Source organism: Melanotaenia boesemani, chromosome 2, assembly GCF_017639745.1.
Source record: "Melanotaenia boesemani isolate fMelBoe1 chromosome 2, fMelBoe1.pri, whole genome shotgun sequence".
NCBI lineage: Eukaryota > Metazoa > Chordata > Actinopteri > Atheriniformes > Melanotaeniidae > Melanotaenia > Melanotaenia boesemani.
The window spans coordinates 5,370,452-5,388,917 of record NC_055683.1 but is presented as its reverse complement, the minus strand read 5'-3'; the positions used below and the strand labels follow the sequence as shown (position 1 = coordinate 5,388,917).

General features: G+C 38.4%; 2 protein-coding genes across 5 annotated transcripts in view; both read right to left on the bottom strand.

Moving 5' to 3' along the window:
• Positions 1-280, bottom strand: part of chadla (chondroadherin-like a) — a 40,163-nt gene extending 39,883 nt beyond the window's left edge. For all 3 annotated transcript variants that reach the window (XM_042007840.1, XM_042007823.1, XM_042007832.1), the window contains exon 1: positions 80-280. In XM_042007840.1, coding sequence (XP_041863774.1) covers positions 80-97 — 18 coding nt within the window. In that variant the 5' untranslated portion in view covers positions 98-280. The remainder of the gene's footprint in view (positions 1-79) is intronic.
• Positions 281-2,076: 1,796 nt separating this feature from the next.
• rangap1a (RAN GTPase activating protein 1a) lies at positions 2,077-17,005 on the bottom strand. 2 transcript variants are annotated; one of them, XM_042007951.1, is made up of 16 exons: positions 16,897-17,005; positions 15,899-16,018; positions 15,639-15,766; positions 15,311-15,370; positions 14,945-15,124; positions 14,696-14,830; positions 14,358-14,516; positions 12,975-13,088; positions 12,393-12,492; positions 11,730-11,814; positions 7,158-7,311; positions 4,318-4,434; positions 3,710-3,815; positions 3,315-3,400; positions 3,027-3,190; positions 2,077-2,795 (listed from the first exon to the last, which is right to left on the bottom strand). In XM_042007951.1, exons 2-15 carry the CDS (start codon positions 16,008-16,010, stop codon positions 3,065-3,067), a joined length of 1,662 nt encoding a protein of 553 aa, XP_041863885.1. In that variant the 5' UTR covers positions 16,011-16,018; positions 16,897-17,005; the 3' UTR covers positions 2,077-2,795; positions 3,027-3,064. The 2 variants fall into 2 exon arrangements, with proteins under 2 accessions (XP_041863885.1, XP_041863876.1); XM_042007942.1 differs by having other exon boundaries at positions 3,069-3,190.
• Between the last annotated feature and the right edge of the window lie 1,461 nt (positions 17,006-18,466).

Below are 18,466 nucleotides of genomic sequence, written 5' to 3'. Positions count from 1 at the left end.
GATTATGAAGTAAAAAGTATGAACAAAATCTAAAATATCTGAAACAATTTTAAATTTAAAACCACAGATGAAAACTTACCTTCAAACTGTTAGTCATCGTCTTTTTTGTAGTTAAGTGAATTTGCAAGTCCTTGTCTCAGCTCTCTGCAGAAGACCTTACTCACTCTGAGTCTCTATGGTCCGGCGGGTTACCAGACAAGGCTTTGGTAAATTCTTCTGCTGTGACCCCCGACCCCTGTGCTCGTCAAAAATTAACACATTGGCTTTACATTTTAAGTCCTGTTAGAGCCAGACAACAAGGAACAAGCAGCTGTTTTTTTTTTTTGTTTTTTTAACAAAACCTTGGTGTAAAGTCTGGATTTTCTAGTTTTTTTTACTGTTTTAATTCTTTGATGTTTTCTTCAGCTGTTTCGTAGAGTAAATCCATATCACTATCTTTAAAAAACTTGTGGAGGTAAACCTGAGTCATCTACTTCTACCTGTTTAGATATGTGGTTCTAATGGGAAAAAACAGTATATTTTATCTAATTTATTATTTATATTTTAAGCTTCTAAAAATAAATTAAACCTAAATAAACAGATTTAAAAAGTGTGATTATTTTTGCCCCAAAGGGGAAAAAAACAATAATAATTGCTACTGAAAATAGTTAATTTTCCATTTGATAATAGCAACAGAAATTAAAATAATGAATCGGGGACAGCATCATTGGCACAAATCAACAGCAACTGGAGATGCATTTGACAACTAATTAATTGGCAAAACCCAGGAACTTGCTTCTCACTCGCTCCACCGTAGCAGGACTACTTCTGCCGGGGACGCGGTCTCCTGAAGCCCACAACATTCTCCTTCGTCTTCTCCACGTTCAGAGAGAGATAGCTGTGTTCACACCACAAGGCCAGGCTCCTGTAGTCTGTCTCATCATTGTTGCTGATGAGACCCATCGCAGTCGTATCATCTGCAAACTTGGTGAGGAGGTTGAAGCTGTGTGATGGGGTGCAGTGGTGGGTCAGCACAGTGAAGAGGAGGGGGCTCAGCACACATCTTTGAGGGGCCCCCATGTTCAGCGTGGTGATGCAGACCCTCACTGCTTGTGGTCTCCTGGTCAGTCTGAGTCTGTTAATCCAAGCCAGCATTGCTCTGTAATTAATCATCTTGTTTTAAGATAGTTTTATATGGAGGCAATAAAAAGTGACACGATGTTTGTCTGGAAACAAAACTTCTCTACAATATTTCTGGTGTTTAAGTCATAAATACCTTTTTGATTAAACATATCAATCGATATTGCATTTGAAGTTCCACAATTTAGCCAGGATAGATGGTGATTCATTATACTTACACTGGTCTGATAAGGCATTGAAGGACTGAGTGAGCAGCTTTGTTCTGAGCTACCTGCAGCCTGGTCAGGTTATGTTTGGTTGCATTGGACCAAATCACAGCAATAATCTAAATATAACAAGACCAACGCTGGTATCACCTTTAAATGATTAGATTACAGGACATTTTCCTGTAGTATTTAATCATAGCCATACCTCTATCCATTCTGGTCTACCCATTAAAATTATTACGACTGACAATCCCACCATCTACAGGGTGTAACATTATCAAAATATTCAGAATCAGAAGGAATATGTGCATGGGACAAGGCTGAAGGTCTGTACCGGATGCACTTAATTCTTCGGCCCCCAGGCAGCACCACATTAAAATAGGCATGACTCTCTACTGAAAATAACTGCATAGGTTCCAGAAATATGACTGTCTACAAACATAATTCTCATTGCAATTCCCAAACAAACACAGTTCCAACTTTTTGTTAATGCCATCAATTTCAAAAACAGCTAATATTTCCATGAAATGGTCAAATGTCTCAATTTCGACATTTGATGTTTATGTTCTATTTCGAATGCTAAAAGTTTATGATTTACAAATCTCTTAATTCTGTTTATTTTCATTTTACGTACCACACCAACTATTCTGGAAGTGATGTTGTAGCTCTACTTCTAAAGCGATAAAAACAAAGCACTCCCATGGCTAGTTTTCCCTCACTTTTCTTATTTTTTACATTAACCACAAGAAGGTTTCTATAAGTTTTTATTTTCAAATGAATATTCCTATACACAAAGACTTAAAATCATTCATCACAAATTCAGAAAACACTGCAGTCTGCACCCCTGAAGGGCAAAAATACAAATCAACTCAATCCTCGAGTGTTTTACTTTACAGCCATTTTTTCTTCAATAGTTTAATGACCATATTTGTAAATACAATAAGCATTTAATATAAAACAAGAGAACAGTAAAAACAGACATGAACTAGAGAACAAACAAAAGCTGATGGTGCCAGATTATTCCCGGTGAATTTTCCATGTTTGCTCTAAAGTATAAACTGTGGTAGTAAGGTGTCACTAACCAGCAAGTTCCTGGTCATGTGGAGGATGAGTCCTTAAGCTGTCATGCTGTCCTGTGGTGATAATAGTGTACAAGAAGGGCTTCAACTAGCTGACGACAGAAGAGCCTGTTTAACTTACACGATGCATTCAAGTCAAGTCCAAACAAAATGTAAGAAAAGAAGGAAAAAGAATCCTTCCACAAACCTATGATATACAGCAGTGACACCATAACTGTGTTTGAGTGGAGACGATCTTCTCATGTCCTGTGCTGGTTTCCCAGAGGTCCATCATTGATTAAAAGTTCAGTTTATATGCAAGCAGACGTCTCAGCTCTGAGATCGGACTCTCTGCAGTGTGGACTGGAGGCTGTTTTTCGCGTTTCCACATGACTCCAGCACCTTGTTACTCCTGTGAATGAGAAGTTGTGTTTTTTTTTTTTTTTTATTACTTGTCCATTGATTACATTTTTCTAAAAGACATGTTTGGACAACTGTAACTGTATTTTACCTGAAGCACTTTGTCTTATTTGACAACATAAATGCAGAGCAATGTATATTAGACCCATACCAACATAAATAAATCATCCCCAGGAGTGCGTCCGTCACCAGATATGGGATGGTAAGACACTGCAATTTGTACCTGAAAGCTGCCTGCTGATTGGCTCATTCACCACGTCCTTACCGGGACATGAAGGCCTCCAGCACAGCCACGTTCTCTTTAGGGAAATAGTCCTGGCGAACAACATGCTCCAAGGCGTGGAGGTGGCCAGGGACCATGATTACAGGCTTGACCTTGTCTTCACTCTGAGAAGGACAAGAGGACAAAGAGACAATAGGAGGTCAGAAAACAATGGAAAAATGCCCTAAAGGTGTTAAAGTGATATAAAAAGAGAATGTTACCTTCACAAATGGTCCAAATATAGCTTACCTTAATGAGTCCAAGCAGCACCAACAAAGATGATACAAAGCTGCCTTGGAAGGACGGAGTGGTGAAAGCTTTGTTCAGAAGGGCATCTGTGAAAATAAAAAGGAACTGATAAAAAATAAAAACCTCAATCTAATTCAGCCACTGTTGAGTTTTTGCTCAACAGGGGACACAAAATAAAAAAGGAGAATATGGAAAAAGTTAAAGTAGTCATCGACCTCTAAAGCTCAATTTGCAGTCACAAGGAATCAAAGGCAATAAATAATCTGGCACATTCAGTATATTCCTCCCCAAGAACAAACCATCACTCATGAACAAACAAAAAGACATCCATGTCTGCATATCTCTCAGTGAGGGTGAGAACTATCCAGTTAATGGAAACTGTATAACCATCTTACCAATAGTGTCCAACACAGCATTTTTAACATCGTTGTTCTCCTCCTTGTACACAGACGCAATCTTAAGGAAAGCTTCGGCTGTTTTTGTAGCATCTCTCACATCCACCTTCACAGAGGAAAAAAGAAACCTGATTCACAAACGATCCAATAACATGTGTACTGTAATACTTTCTCAAATGGGTTAGCTTCATGTAAAGATGTGATGGAGAAATATTGGCTCAACAGCTATCAAGCTATGTAGAAAATATCACTATTTGGACTGATGCAGTTTAGCAGACTGTTGACAGATCAAGAGGGAGAGCTGAATTTGTATGACAGATAAGGACAGGACCGATCAGAACAATCTCTATAGAGAAATTGTTAGCTTTCTGACGGGGCCCACACCTTGTCAACTGCTGCAGCTGTTATGTGTGAATAAAGATGGTGGAAGAAGAATGCATTGTTTGGGCTTCATCTCTTCCTCAGTCATTTCAGGCATAATTGAACTTGTGTGTTATATAAATTCAACTACAAAGACATTTCTTAAATCTTTGAGAAGCTCTCATAAACAGGCCAGAGGAGCTTGTGTAAACTGACGCTGATGTGCATGCAGTCCTTCCTGTGGTTACCTGCTCTTGGACCAGCAATGCTCTCTTGGCACCCAGCTTGAGTAGTTTATCAGGGGATGGAAAGCTGAGGAAGGAGGAGACATCGGGTGGTCTGGATGCTGAGACAGGAGTGGACAGCTGTAGGAGGAAAAAAAAAAAAAATTGATCATGAAAACATGTACTAGAGGGCTGAAATTAGCTTTGGATGCTGGAGGTTCTACAAGACCCCCAGGAAGCTAAAAAAAAAAAAAAAAAAACACATAGAAAAAACCTAACTACACAATTTAATCTTTTCTGCTCCACTGTTTTTCAATGTTCCTGTAGCATTTACTTTAGTTTGCATCTTACACACACCGACACCAAAGAACCTGGAGCTCCAACATTTTGCTGCTTGCAGGGGTAGAACGTCAACCATAAAGCTAACATCGATCAAAACAGAAACACCAAGCACAGTTTATTCTATTCTATTCTGTTCTATTCTATTTTATTCTACAGTCATTTAGCAGACGCTTTTATCCAAAGCGACTTACATTTGAGAGTAAGAACACAAGCAAGCATTCAAACAAGATGGAACGTCATAATTAAGTGATAGTCAGACTGCTGTGAGTCCAGTTGGACCCAGGTGCTGTCATGTAGCGCTAGAGGCAGTGCATATAAATGTTTTTTTTGTAGTTTTTTGTAAATCATTTTGTTTAAATACAACATCACAAATTCATCAAACAATATGATCTTAGGCATAAGTGCACACAGCTTATTCAGTACTTGGTTGAGCCAAAGAGCTGGACAAATCTTTCTAACTCATTCTGTTGAGTAGAAGAGTTAAGCTAAATGCGGAAATGCTCCTTAAACAACTGAGTCTTTAGCTTGCTTTTAAAAGTGGATAAGGACTCTGATCAGATCAGACGGAGTTTGGTAGATCGTTCCACCACCGGGGGACAACAGAGGAGAAGAGTCTAGCTACTGATTTTGTGCCGTGTTGTGGTGGGAGCACTAGGCGTCTTTCACTGTCGATGAGGAAGTGTAGCTCTGGTGTGAGACCAGTTATGTGTTACACACATTTTCTAGTTATTATTCTGATGTTAGAGATTAAAGCTGCAGAACCTCCACCTTCTAAACTCTAGTCTTTCCTGTTTTGAGAATATTCAATTATATTTTATGTAGAAATGTGTTCATGAAAGTAGATATGATGTTAAGTGTTGTTACACAGCTGGTTTACCTTGTATTTATTTTTACCCTCTGTCATGTGATTGCTGTTAGTTTGTACCATAATGAATCTTTTTGCTTTTAACTGTGGCTTCATGCTTGTAGCATGCTATGGTAGTAGCGGCCTTAATTATGTAAGCTAACACTTAGGCACCTTTTCTAATCATGTCTGCATTTTGTTTCCATAAACAGTAGTGAATAAGCGTGAATTAGCTTGACCAACTTTTCCCAAACTGGGGGTTCCAGGACAATTTCAGGGGGTCGCCTAATAATTGTTTAAAAAAGACCTAAATTTATAAAATAAATTTGGGATTTCGATTAGGGCCGTCAAAATGAATGTGTAAAGAGATTAATCTTTAAAATTGAGGTCGCTGGTTCGAGCCTCGGGTGGGGGGAGGTTTGAACAGTAGCCTTTCTGTGTGGAGTTTGCATGTTCTCCCTGCGTATGCCTGGGTTCTCTATGGGTACTCTGGCTTCCTCCCACAGTCAAAAGACACGTATGTTAGGTTAAATGGTCACTCTAAAGCTGGACTTCGCTGGACGGTCGATTACGGCGTAGCTGTCGGTGAGTGTGCTCTCGCACTCGAGCGTAGGGGATACGCGTCGTTTTGATGTCGTGTTGTAGCTTCCCCTCCTAATCTTAAGGTGGTAACAGGGGTGGTATCGGCTGGTAAACTCAACAGGACGGAGTTCTTTTGATGATTCATTTAAGGTCCGGTAGGTATTTCCTGTTTTAAGACAACAATCGTGTCCAGCATGGTGCAGTGTCTTCATGAGCTCATGAAAGCAAACGAAGAAATAATTCGATCAGCGTCTCATCAACCTGATCCACTCGGTGTTGTTTAAAAAAAAGAAAAGGCATTTACCACACAAATTCAGCGAGAAGATCAAGAAATACGGAAATGCATAATCCCAAACTGACCAATCACAAGGGATGACTTTCGCGTCTGCGTAGCAGGGGTGCACGTCAGGTCTGGAAGAAGTGCACGTCTAGCCTCTCTGGACCTACACAGCACCTACGACGGTGACACCGTAACCGACCTTACACAGACGCCACATGAGTATAGATCCAGCTTTCATTGTCCCTAGAAGCGAGTGTGAGCATGAATATGTGTTTGTCTCTCTGTGTTGGCCCTGTGATGGACTGGTGACCTGTCCATGGTGTACCCTGCCCCCCGCCCGCCCGTTGCTGGGATAGGCTCCAGCTTCCCCTCAACCCTGAATTAGACTATAGGGTATAGAAAATGGATGTTTTAATGCATTAATGCACAAACAACAAAGTTATTTAATCTGAATGTGGCATCCTCTCATTGAGAGAAGCTGATTACTGCATGTGGGTGGTTTGTCACAGCTGTTGGGGGTGTGAATGTGTCCTGGGGGACATGCAGTGTGACAGCAGGTGGGAGAAGACATACACTGCCCCACAGTCCAGTGCAGAGTTCTAGTGGACAAAAAGTATGTGTTTTAGGGTAGTAGGTTTTTTTGTGTAACCTAAAGTCACCATTGTTAGCAGATACTGATAATCATCATCATATCATCTTCATTAAAAAAAAAAAGTAAAAAAAGTTTAATCTTGAACATCTCTATTTGTGTGCACAGGTATTATTACTGTTATTGTTTTTAGTTCAATCTTGATATACCACACAAAACAATCAGACCTTAGTCTCATTGCTTTCTTCTTCTTCCTCTTCATCCTCTTCCTCATCTATTTCATCCTCATCCACTTCCTCCTCCTCCTCCTCCTCCTCTTCATCTTCATCATCATCATCATCATCATCTTCATCGTCGTCTTCGGGGTCACCCTCATCATCACTAGAGAAAATTGAAAGAAACAAATGAAGTTTCTGGTATCATAAGCATCTGAACGGTTGGAGTGAAGATCAGAATACAGGTGGCACAAAAACTACTCATAAAAAGTTATCATGACATTTTTAGATTTCTGCTCCAAAAAGAACTGACTTCCGATCCCTGTGGTAAGCAGGAACGTGCAATGGTAATTCCTTCATCTCATGAAAGAATAACTAATCTCCTCCCAAATCTCCAAATAAAATTACCCCTTTTTTACATTTTCACAAATAGAATAAAAGGTTTCACAATTAGAAACTGAACTGTGTGTTAATGGATGTTCATGCTTTGTAGAATAATTCAGTCCAGATTTAAACGTTCTAAATCAGGGGTCTGCAGCCTGTGGACCCCGGTGGCTCTCCGGACCTGCTAAAGGCTCTCTGGACCTTTCACTACAGCTCTTAATACATGGCTAAAAATGCAAAAGAACCAGCTAATGTTTTCAAATAAAGCTATAATAACAAAAGATGGTTTTTAGTAATTTCTTAGTTTTTTTCATGGAATAACTGCACAGAATTTCCACAACATAATGAAACTAAAAGTACCAGTAATATATATATATATTTTAAATCTTTTTTCTTGTCATTAGGTTGGAAACTATGGACTTTTTTTAAAAAGATAATTGTCCACAAATATCTACATCCCATAGAAGAAAGTCTGAAAGTTTTATGTTTTTCTTTATTTTAAAAATAAAAATGTGGGTCTTTAAAAACGACAATGAATTTCCTGTAGTAGATATTTATCAATAATTATAAGTTGTCTTTTTTCAAAAGGTCTTGAAACATTTGCAGCTCTGAACTAGTTTTATTTAGTTGGGCTGTGGAAAAAATGGCTCTTTGGACTGTAAAGGTTGCAAAACCCTGTCCTAAGTGGTAGTTTTTCAGCAGGACCTGCTCTAATGTGGTCTGGGTTCCCAAAAAGCAGTGGATTCGCCCTTTTTGTATCTCATTACAGTTAGATGCTTTTATCCAAAGTGCCTTACAGTGGTTAGGCAGTAGCATTAAGGGTCTTGCCTAGGGACCCAACTGGAAGGTGTTAATATTCATCCCCTGGGGGAATCGAACTCTCTCCTGCATGGGAAACAGATGCTCTACTAACTGAGATATCCATCTACTAGCTCACAGATCAGAAGCTAACTTCAGCAGGCTACATCTCTAAACATTGCTTCCATCCATGCTAATAGTTTAAAAAACTAATCGGGCTGATGTTATTTACCTTACTTAAATGATGGCACGTCATTTCAGACTGTACATGGTCGTGCACTTACAATTCTCCTTTGCCCTGATGTGGAGGAAGATGTGTGTGCTCACGCAGGTGAACACACTACCACCAGCAAATAGAGAGAGAGAGCATTTCTCAAAAAAAAAAAAAAAAAAAAAAAGTGGCATAACTTACAGGTAATAACCAGGTTTGACAAGCTTACCCTCCACCCACCAACAAAAGCTGAAGTACCAGCGTTTACAGGAACAGTATTTACCAACATCTCTGCTCTATCGTATCTGAAGAGCCGATAGCGTAGATCTAAACTGCAACTTTTCCAATGCCCTGCTCAACTTCTGATTGGTTAGAAAAGCATTTGAGAGCGAAGCAGTGTTCCTCTCATACCACTTGTAGGCAACTCAACGTTACAACATTAGCGCACAGATTGAGTCTCTACTTTAATTTTTTTGCAGCAAAAATTCTGCATGCCGTAGATCTGGCAAGCTGCTGAAATACTTTAAGCCCTGTATGTTTTTTTCCTCTTCATGACGCATTTTCTGACTGATGCGACTTATAGTCTGGAAAATACAATAGGTTTCTGTGGAGGTAGATGAAAGACTATAGTGTGAAGTCGAATGGTTATGATTATGTTTAGCAAAGCTAATAGGGAGCTCAATTAATATCATTATTGCCAACATATATTTAAAGTCCACTGAACTGAAAGCCTATTGCATCACTCAGAGTAACCTCATCCATACTCCTCCCTGTAAGTAACTTTAGAAAAAGTGTCTGCTGAAGAAATGTAATGCAATGAACATAAACAGCAAAGTTGTGTCTGATCTGTGTTGCAGCTTCAACAGATGACATACCACGCAGTACCATGTAATGGAAAAGCACCACTTGACCACAGTCATTTAAAGCAAACCTTTCCCAGTTTACATAGATACTGCGACAAAAGGCCTTACCTCTTGCCCCACAAGACACTGAAGGTGCAACTTGCACACCTTTGATATCTTATTTATGATGTACAGAGCTGAAATCTGGGATCAGATTTGTCTCACCCTGGGAACCAACAACACTGTTGTCACTCAGCCAGATGACAGCATGTTGCTGGCTTACTAGGCATTTTTATTTAGCAGACGCTTTCCCCCAAAAAATGACTTACATCTGTGTTAAAGGTTAAGGGTAGCGTTAGTGATCTTGCATAAAGACCCAACTAATACAGGGCTCTAGACTGTTACCAAATGGTCGTATTTAGCGACTAAAACATGAGAGAGTGTGAATGAATTTTTCATCTACTCACTCAATGGCGACCAATACATTTGCCTGTCTTTTTCTTGTAGTAGTTATAATTTATTTAGTCGCTAACAAACGTCTGCTTCCCTCTTCAGCCCAGTAGTTCACAGTAATGCACACATTAGCTGCTGGTTTGCCGACTCAAACTAACTTCAATATGAGAAAAGGAGACGAACACCAACGAAGAAGACGACAGCCAATGTTTGTGTGACCGGTGACGAACGACCACTGTGATTGGCTTATGTGTGAAAAGAGGCGGGATTTTGGGGGGAAAGAGTGTGGACAAATATTTAAAAAGTAAAAAATGTTGTGAAACATGAAAGACTAATTAAAAAAACAAAATACACTTAAAAACTGAACTAAAAATAAAGAAAATATTGACAGAATTATTATTGTATTTATTTATTTTGCTGTTCTAAACATTTTTAGGTTGTCTTTTTTTTTTTATTATCAATTTTTGGCTTTCTCACTACATCCCTCTTTATGGCATCCATTACAACTATTTGTACCAGGCTGATTATTCTAATTAGCGATATCTAGCAACTTTTAGGACAGCCAAACATTGTAATTTCTGAATTTATTATTCAAGCGTTTATCACTAATACTGTAAAATTTGAGGAAATGTGAATATTTGCTATGCAAGGCGATTTCAGTGTGCGCCCCTAAATTTTCTGCTTGTGCTCCTAAAAATTTAAGTTGTTGTGCTCCTCGTAAAAAAAGTTAGTCTGGAGGCCTGTAATAATCATCCCCTGTGGGATTCGAACTCGGGTCTGATGCCCTGCCAACTGAAATATTCTGTGTGTATACATTGGCTATGTTTACACACATAGCAATATGCTGATATGAAACAAAATAAGATCTCACTCTGGTATGTACACAACTTTTTGCTGATTGCTTTAACCCTAATTAGGGATGGTCATTTCAAGCAAAAATCCCATTAGGAATGGCTCAGAATTATTAGTTCATTCCTCAAAAATACTGACAGCTGATTTGAGGCTGGATCTCCTGTTAGATCTCAAATGAGTGGGCATAGTTGTGTTAGACTTATGATGTGTAAGCTTTACCTGACACAAGTTCCACTGGATTTCACTTTTGCTTATTTTCTTCTAACTTCCACAAACACTTTTTTACAGTTTGTTGTCTTTGGCTCTACATTATTCTTATATTTGTACTCCATTGGCATCACATCTCAGACCACCACATACTTTGTACCAGATCACAGCAGGCAAGTGCACAGCTTAGTAAACTGATGCCACCTTGTGGTGGTAGTGGCGCATTACTACCAGGTGCTGGTTAAAACTAATGTGGAGACAATAGCAGCATTGACAATTTATTACAATTACTATGAAGACCTAGTTATAAGGTCATATGTGGACTAAGCAATAACTAAATGTTATATGAGCAAAAAAATTATATAGACATGTCTACACCTTTAAAATATTACAACAGACAGAAGTTTTCACAGCATCTGATAACACATGCTGGCAGATGATTTAGACCTCTAGAAGTGTATGCTCTGCATGTTGTCCTGTATTTCAATGACAGACGGTATTTAATAGATGTTCATAATCTCATGTTGTCTACTGGTTTGTGGGCAATTTTTCTAAAGCTTCAACATAAATTTCACAAGTGATAGAGGAAGAATTAAGAACCCAACATGGAGGCAACTTTTCAATTACAAGCAGAACAACCCAAAGCATTCCCCAAGTTGGAACATAAATAACAAAATGCTGTATTAAAAGAAAACTAAAGACTGAGACAACTTACTGCCTGTTCTCACCTAATGCATGCTGGATTGAACTTGTACAAGTCTCAACAGGACAGTAAGGACCAATGAAAGTATAAATAAACTTCCTTAATTACAACAGACGTCAGTGCACCCTGCTTACCTCAGTGATCCCAGAGCATCACCCAAGTTCATGCTCTCCATGATGTCTTTCACAGCTTTGCATCCATCCTCTCCAAGATAGTTGCCTGAAAACCAGTAAACATTGGAGAGCATAATTAAAGAAAATGAAATTTTACATTTTCTTTTGACAGGTTACATAGATATGATATCTCACATGACCATGGCCATGACCAGTATCTTTTCCAATGTAATCCATCCACCATTCCAGTATTTTTCTTTTTAAATTGTATTTGACAATATCTATAAACCATGTTTCCAGGGTAAATCTGGTGATTGAATCAAGTATACTCTCATTTTACTTCAATATATCTCCATATGTTATCTTGCTTTGGATGAGCTACCACTTTATTTAATTTAATTTCCTTACACGTAGCTGTGTATTCAGAATCACACGAAAGGTCGAATGTGTGTGGTGTAATAAGATTTTAAGAGACTTTGTAAGGCTCATCATCCTTTGTTTTTGGGAGTCTGTAGCATACCTTATCCTTCAGGAATTTGTATTGGTAGTGATTGAAATAGATAAGAGATTCTCAGTAGTACATTCATCTTTATGATTTCTATTTTGGTGACACAGCTATTTTCACTGGTGGGTTAAGACAAAAATCAACATCTTCATGACATAAAAACATGTGAAGAGCTGTACCATTCAGTTCCAGTTTCTCCATCTGGTTCTTGTCCTTCACAGCCTGCGCCACAGCCAGAGCAGCGTCCTCTGTAATCTCACCATACGACAGGTTGAGTTCCTGTTAATGTAAAATAAAATACAGACTAAGGAGGGAAGGTGAATGATTGAATATTAATGTCACCGGAGTCTGGAAATGTTCACCCATATAAAATCTGAACATTGGTTTGATGCTTGCTATTTGCATTCACATGACTGGGAGCTGAAATGTTAGCCAGCCTTCACATATGAGGCTAACTTGGAGCTTTTTACAGGGCTGGCCAACAAATATTTGAGCCATGTAGTAATGTTCTACTATAATGCACTCGATCAGTGAAATAAGACATTGCTTCAAACAAATAGTAAACAAAAGAAAAAGGCCTAGATTAATAAGTCTAGGACAGAGATGATGAGAAGCTACAGCCATGTGACCTAAAGTTACTGTCAGACTGCTCGTGTCCAGCCTCCTAACATTCACGCCGTCTCTGCCCAACAACAACAAGACTTGGAGAGTCTTGCTGAGACGTGGAAGTAATGGATGACTTGGAAGTGAACTTTACTCACCTTAAGGATCGGTAGCCCCTCTGACACAGTTTCTGCAATTGCTTTAGCACCAGCTGATCGCACCAGGCAGTCTCCAAAGTTAATCACCTGGATGCTGCGAAGCTGTTTCAGGGCCTGTGAAGTCACAGACGTTATCTGTTGTAGTCACATCGTTATCAACCAATGAAAAGAGAACGGTAGATAAACGTTTAAGCTGGGGGATAAAGCAATATATAAGATGGACCGTAGTTCATTTTCTGTCAATCTCTATAAGCATTACACACTTTTAGTTGATCCACTGATAAGTAACCTGTCACTTGGCACAACCAACAGCCAGCTTCTCTGGCCTTACATTAAAATACACACCCATTTATTATTGTAGAAATGTGTTTGTGCTGCTAAGTTGAATTAACTGCTGAGATAATAATTTATCTTCTAAGTTTTATTAGCTAAAATAGCAATGACCTTTGTTCTTTTTTTACTTTAGAGCTGCTACAGACAGACAAATAGATCTCAGATGTATAAGTCTGTCTATAATAACTGCATCTGAGGACAGTCATGAGGATGCAAGGCTAAAAGTCAGAAAAGTAATATTTTACTGTAGCATGACCTGAAGGAATTTCTCAGAAAGTGTTTCTGTTTTACTTACAGGCTTCCACTGATTTATGTTAAAACAAACAAACATCATTTCCAGAGTGTGAATAACTCCCTGTGAATGTCTTCATTGTGACCCTGTTATTTATCAGAATGGGAGCTCCACTCCAAACTGGATGCTTTAAGGTGCATTATTTTTTATTAAAAACAATAAAAAAACAATTATTTAACCCCACTGATGCAAGAATTATTAAAAACATAATATATACAATATTTTACTTTAACAGACATGTACAGAGATGCTTTACTTTATTTTTTATTCTATTTGGCTTTTTATTTATTTAGTTATTCTATAAAAAAATTTAGAAAATAATATTCCGTCACATTGATACGATACATTTTATCAAAACAAAGTTTTATCTTTTTTTCATGTTTATCACTGAGGCAAATTGGTAATTACAATATATGCGTAGATATTAAATTTTATGATATATTTATTCATTCTTCAGTGAGTGTATTGGATGACTCACTAACATCCATTGAAATGACTAATCTGCAAATTTACCATCATCACTCATGCATTTTTTAAACATTGTTTGGGCAGCTTGTCTAATCCATACTAAACCTTTAGCAGCAGATATTAATTCATCAAGCATTAATGCTCAGAAACGTATAGTTTAAAAACTATACAGGAGGTATTTTGTTTTTTACAGGATATGATAAAAAATGTAATAAAATCACAGCATGAATTGTTCTTCAACTGCTGTAAAACATGCTCACAATCACACCACCAATATCTGATGTCTCTACCTGAGCCATGGCGATCGCCCCCTTCTCAGTAAAGGTGTTGTCATTAAGGTTGAGGATTCGGAGTCCTGGGTTTTCCTGCATGGCTGTGGCCAGTGCTGTTACACCAGGGTGATTGATGCCGTTCTGAGGCATGTGAACCTCCTCCAGGCTGCCCATCAGCTGAGATCACAAACCATGAAAGAATGATTACCACACTTTGGTGTGGTTTCAACAAAGAGAACAGCAAAAACAAACTCTTATAGTGTTAAAGAACTACATTCAACCTGTTTGACACCATGAGCCAAATAATCTGTCAGGTCAGAAGTTGCTCAAAGCCCAAAGAGTAGACGGTCCAGTACCTGGAAGGCCTGAGCGAGAGCAGTGGCGCCATCATTTTCCAGACGGTTCCTCCCTGCAACAAACACCTTCAGGCTGAGGGGGTTGCCCTCCACACTGGATTTTTTGTAACACTGGGTCAAAGAAGAAGCTAAGATCTGAAGATGACAAAAAAAAGTGCAGATACACAATAATACACTCAATAAGATAATCACAGAATTCATTTCTCTCTGTGTGGAATTATGCTGGTATGATTTCATCTTCTGAATTACCTTGCCACCTCCGATGCCCATGCCACAGTTGTTGAGCCGGAGCTCCTGCAGGGTGAAGCATGCAGAGCTCTCGAGCAACTTCTTGATGCCCTCCACCCCATCTGGTCCGAATGCATTGTCACTTAGGTCTAAAACAGTCAGCCTGGCACCCGCCATCATCACAGCTTCACCGAGTGAATTCTAACACAAAAAAGAAAGAGAGAAACACAAAAAGTCATTAAAGTCATAAGTGAGTTTGTGTATCAAAACAAAGCCATTTCTGAAGAAGAGCTAGATTAAAAGTGTGCAAAACAACATATCTACAAGTTCTGATTAAAAGCTGAAGCTTAACATAGAATGATAGTGGAGTAAAACTAGTGCAGTTACCAGGGCAGGTGGGATCTCTGAGCGTAGGCGACCTGTGAACATATCACTCCAATAACAGCGCTGAAAGGGAGAAGAACCATACGAACCATGTCAACACAGATTAAGACACACACTTGATTACTTTATTCATTTTGATTAATTTTGTTGTGCTGAAATGGACCAAAAATTACTTAAAATTCACAGGAATAATGATGGCCCCTTTCTCACAATATACTGATAGATTTTGTATCAGTGTGCATTCATCATAAGAAGATATTATTTCCTGGACTTATGAACTTAACTGCAAGATTTGAAATGAGAATAATCAAAAGCAGTATAAACTTTAAACCTTCAATTCATTTTTTGTCTCGAGGGCCTTGGCAATGGCTTGTGTCGCCTCCACACCCACAGTGTTTCCCTCCAGTCTGAGAGCCTGTAAACCCTCAAAGTCCTGGATCTCCTTCACCATCTCCTCCACTGCATAAGGACCAGGGAGTGAGCAGGTTGAAAATCAAGAGTAAACACAGAGAATGTAAGAATAAAAATTATTATGATCAATCAATGGTTTGTACTACTTTCAGTGGTGTATAACTGACAGCTTATACTTACCTGAGTCGGCATCATCCAGTTTTCTTCCCTGACCTTTGTAACTCAGCTCTCCATCCTCTACTCCAGTCTTGGCCAGAGAGTCGGCCAACTGTGCAACAATATCTGACGCCATCAGTGCACCTAAGGGTCAGACAATTTATTCAGCCCTCATTTGTTTCATGCTAAGCCCTGGTTTTTGCAACCTCTTTGTACACTGACATAACTGGTGCCCACTGTCCCACCAAAACAACGCCCATCATAAACCATTCCATTGACATTGGATTATTCTGGTTTTTAATTGGATCTATTTTGTTTTTCCTCACTACATCACAGCCAGACAGAAACGTCTGGAAGCACCACTGTTGGGAGAAAAACTCAACACAAAGCAGTGCATTTCAGATGTCACAAAAATGTTAAATCAGAATTCCATGATTTTGTGGCAAAGAATTACAACGAGTAATGCTAAATTATGAGAAAAAACGTGACTTTGACGCAAACTAGTTTATTAACTAAGACTTTAAGTCCAGTTAAACGAGCATTGTACTTCATTATGATGGACAACTCAAGTGTTGGCTTCTAGTTGCGTTTTATTACGACAAAAAAGTTGTTCAAGTGTACCATTACTTTTGATAACTACTAACGGCTAGCATTAGCTGACAGCGGCTAACTTGCGAACATATCAACAGGCACCGTAATGGCTAGGTGATCTTTTAACCGACATGTCGTTGGTGTCAACTGTTCACTCAGCAGGACACTGCGTGCTTCCCGGAAGAACAACTAACATACTAAATTGTTCATACTCCCAGCATTTATGTAAAACAAAACAAAACAAATAAACAAAAAAAAACTTAGTTAGCTAGCTAGCTACAGTGGGTTTCACGTGAAATAAAACGTGCTTGTACCTCGGCCTTTTTTGTAAAGCTAAAAACGCTCACTGCTTTAATTTGTTATTATAGACACTTTAACACGTAAGTTAGCTCAAATTTAATTTCTACGGTAAAAATACAAATCGTCATTACCACAACAACGCTGTAATGTTTAAATACAATAGTCCACTTGCTGACACACTCCCGCTCGCCCCTGCCGTTTAAAACCAAATCCAGCAGCAGCACACCACCCGGCTTGGCGACCACAGAGCAAGGAGACAAGGAACTTGTAGTTCAATTAGACTACAACGATGCGTTCAAGGGCTTCACCCAAATTAACATTCGCGTTAAAAGAAAAACTTCTACTGTCTTTGGCTTTGTCTTAAGATGGAAAACCCGAATTAAAGGGACCTTGTAGTATATCACTTTTTTAGAGGTGTATAATAATAATCAGAATCAGAATCAGAATACTTTATTAATCCCTTTGGAATTCCTCAGGGAAACGCAGAAAGTGACAGTAATTGAAAGTCTCACATCTGCAGTTAAGGTTTGTTAATATTATTAATTATGTTGCTATTAATCTCACTCCTAAATATTGAGCTTTTGTTCTTTGAACAAACATGATTTACAGTTGTTTGTTAAATAGATCATTTAAGTGTCAGTCATTCATCACTTGAGAACTGTTGCTGGTGAAGCTTGCATCATTAAATATTTTCTTCAAAATGTTAACAGAACTACAATTTCTTAGGATGTATTAAGCATTGGTATTGTTTTTCATTACATTTTGTGCATATCTTTATCCCAGAGAATTATGACAGTGTGCTTGTAAATTAATTTTAAATAACCTATGATGCTGTGATAAGGTTGTCAAGGCCAACAATCTTAGAGTAAGGTGCAGACACTTTTTAATGGTATGCTGCACAAAATGCTTGGAGTGAGTAATAGTTTTACAGGTTCAAGGGGATGTGATGTGGTTTGAGTTTGACTTCCTGAATTTAAAAAGGTCTTACCTGAATATGAAAGTTAATGAATAGTAGTTTGCCATTGTTGGAAAACTTGTTAAAATAGTTTGGATTAATTGTGCCCTTACAGATCTGTGTGCACTGATGCGCGTCCTTAACATCAGACTTTTGGACTGTGCTGAAAACAAACCATATAGTCTCTCTAGTCTTTTGCCCAGGGGATGTAGCACCCTTGATATAGCTCTCTGGCCACTGATTAATTTTCCAATTTTACTCATAAACAGTTTTTTGACTCAGATTTTGTAGCCTCCCTTCCACTTTTTTGTAAATGAAAACTTATCATGGACAACATATTGTACCATGAAACTATATATGCACAGTATGACTTGCCTATTTTGCATGTAAAAGCATCTTTATGATACATTTTGTCATATCCCTCTTTATTTGTTCAGTTTTTCTATTACACTTAACATTTTTCCCTCCAAAGGTGAGTTGTTTGTTTTCTTTTGTTTCTGTATTGGTCTTGTGACCGTGACAGAGCTTTGTCCTTGGAATGGGCTGTGCACCTAGAGACCCTGAATATTTTTCATTTTATTTTTAAATTTTATTTATTTAACAGGGACAGCACATATTAAGAAACAATGATAAAAAATTGTAATTATAAAAACATGTTATGAACACATGCACAGAATTACTAAAATGGTTAAAAGAAAAGTAGAAAAACATATTATAAACATACAAATACACAAATACTAAAATGG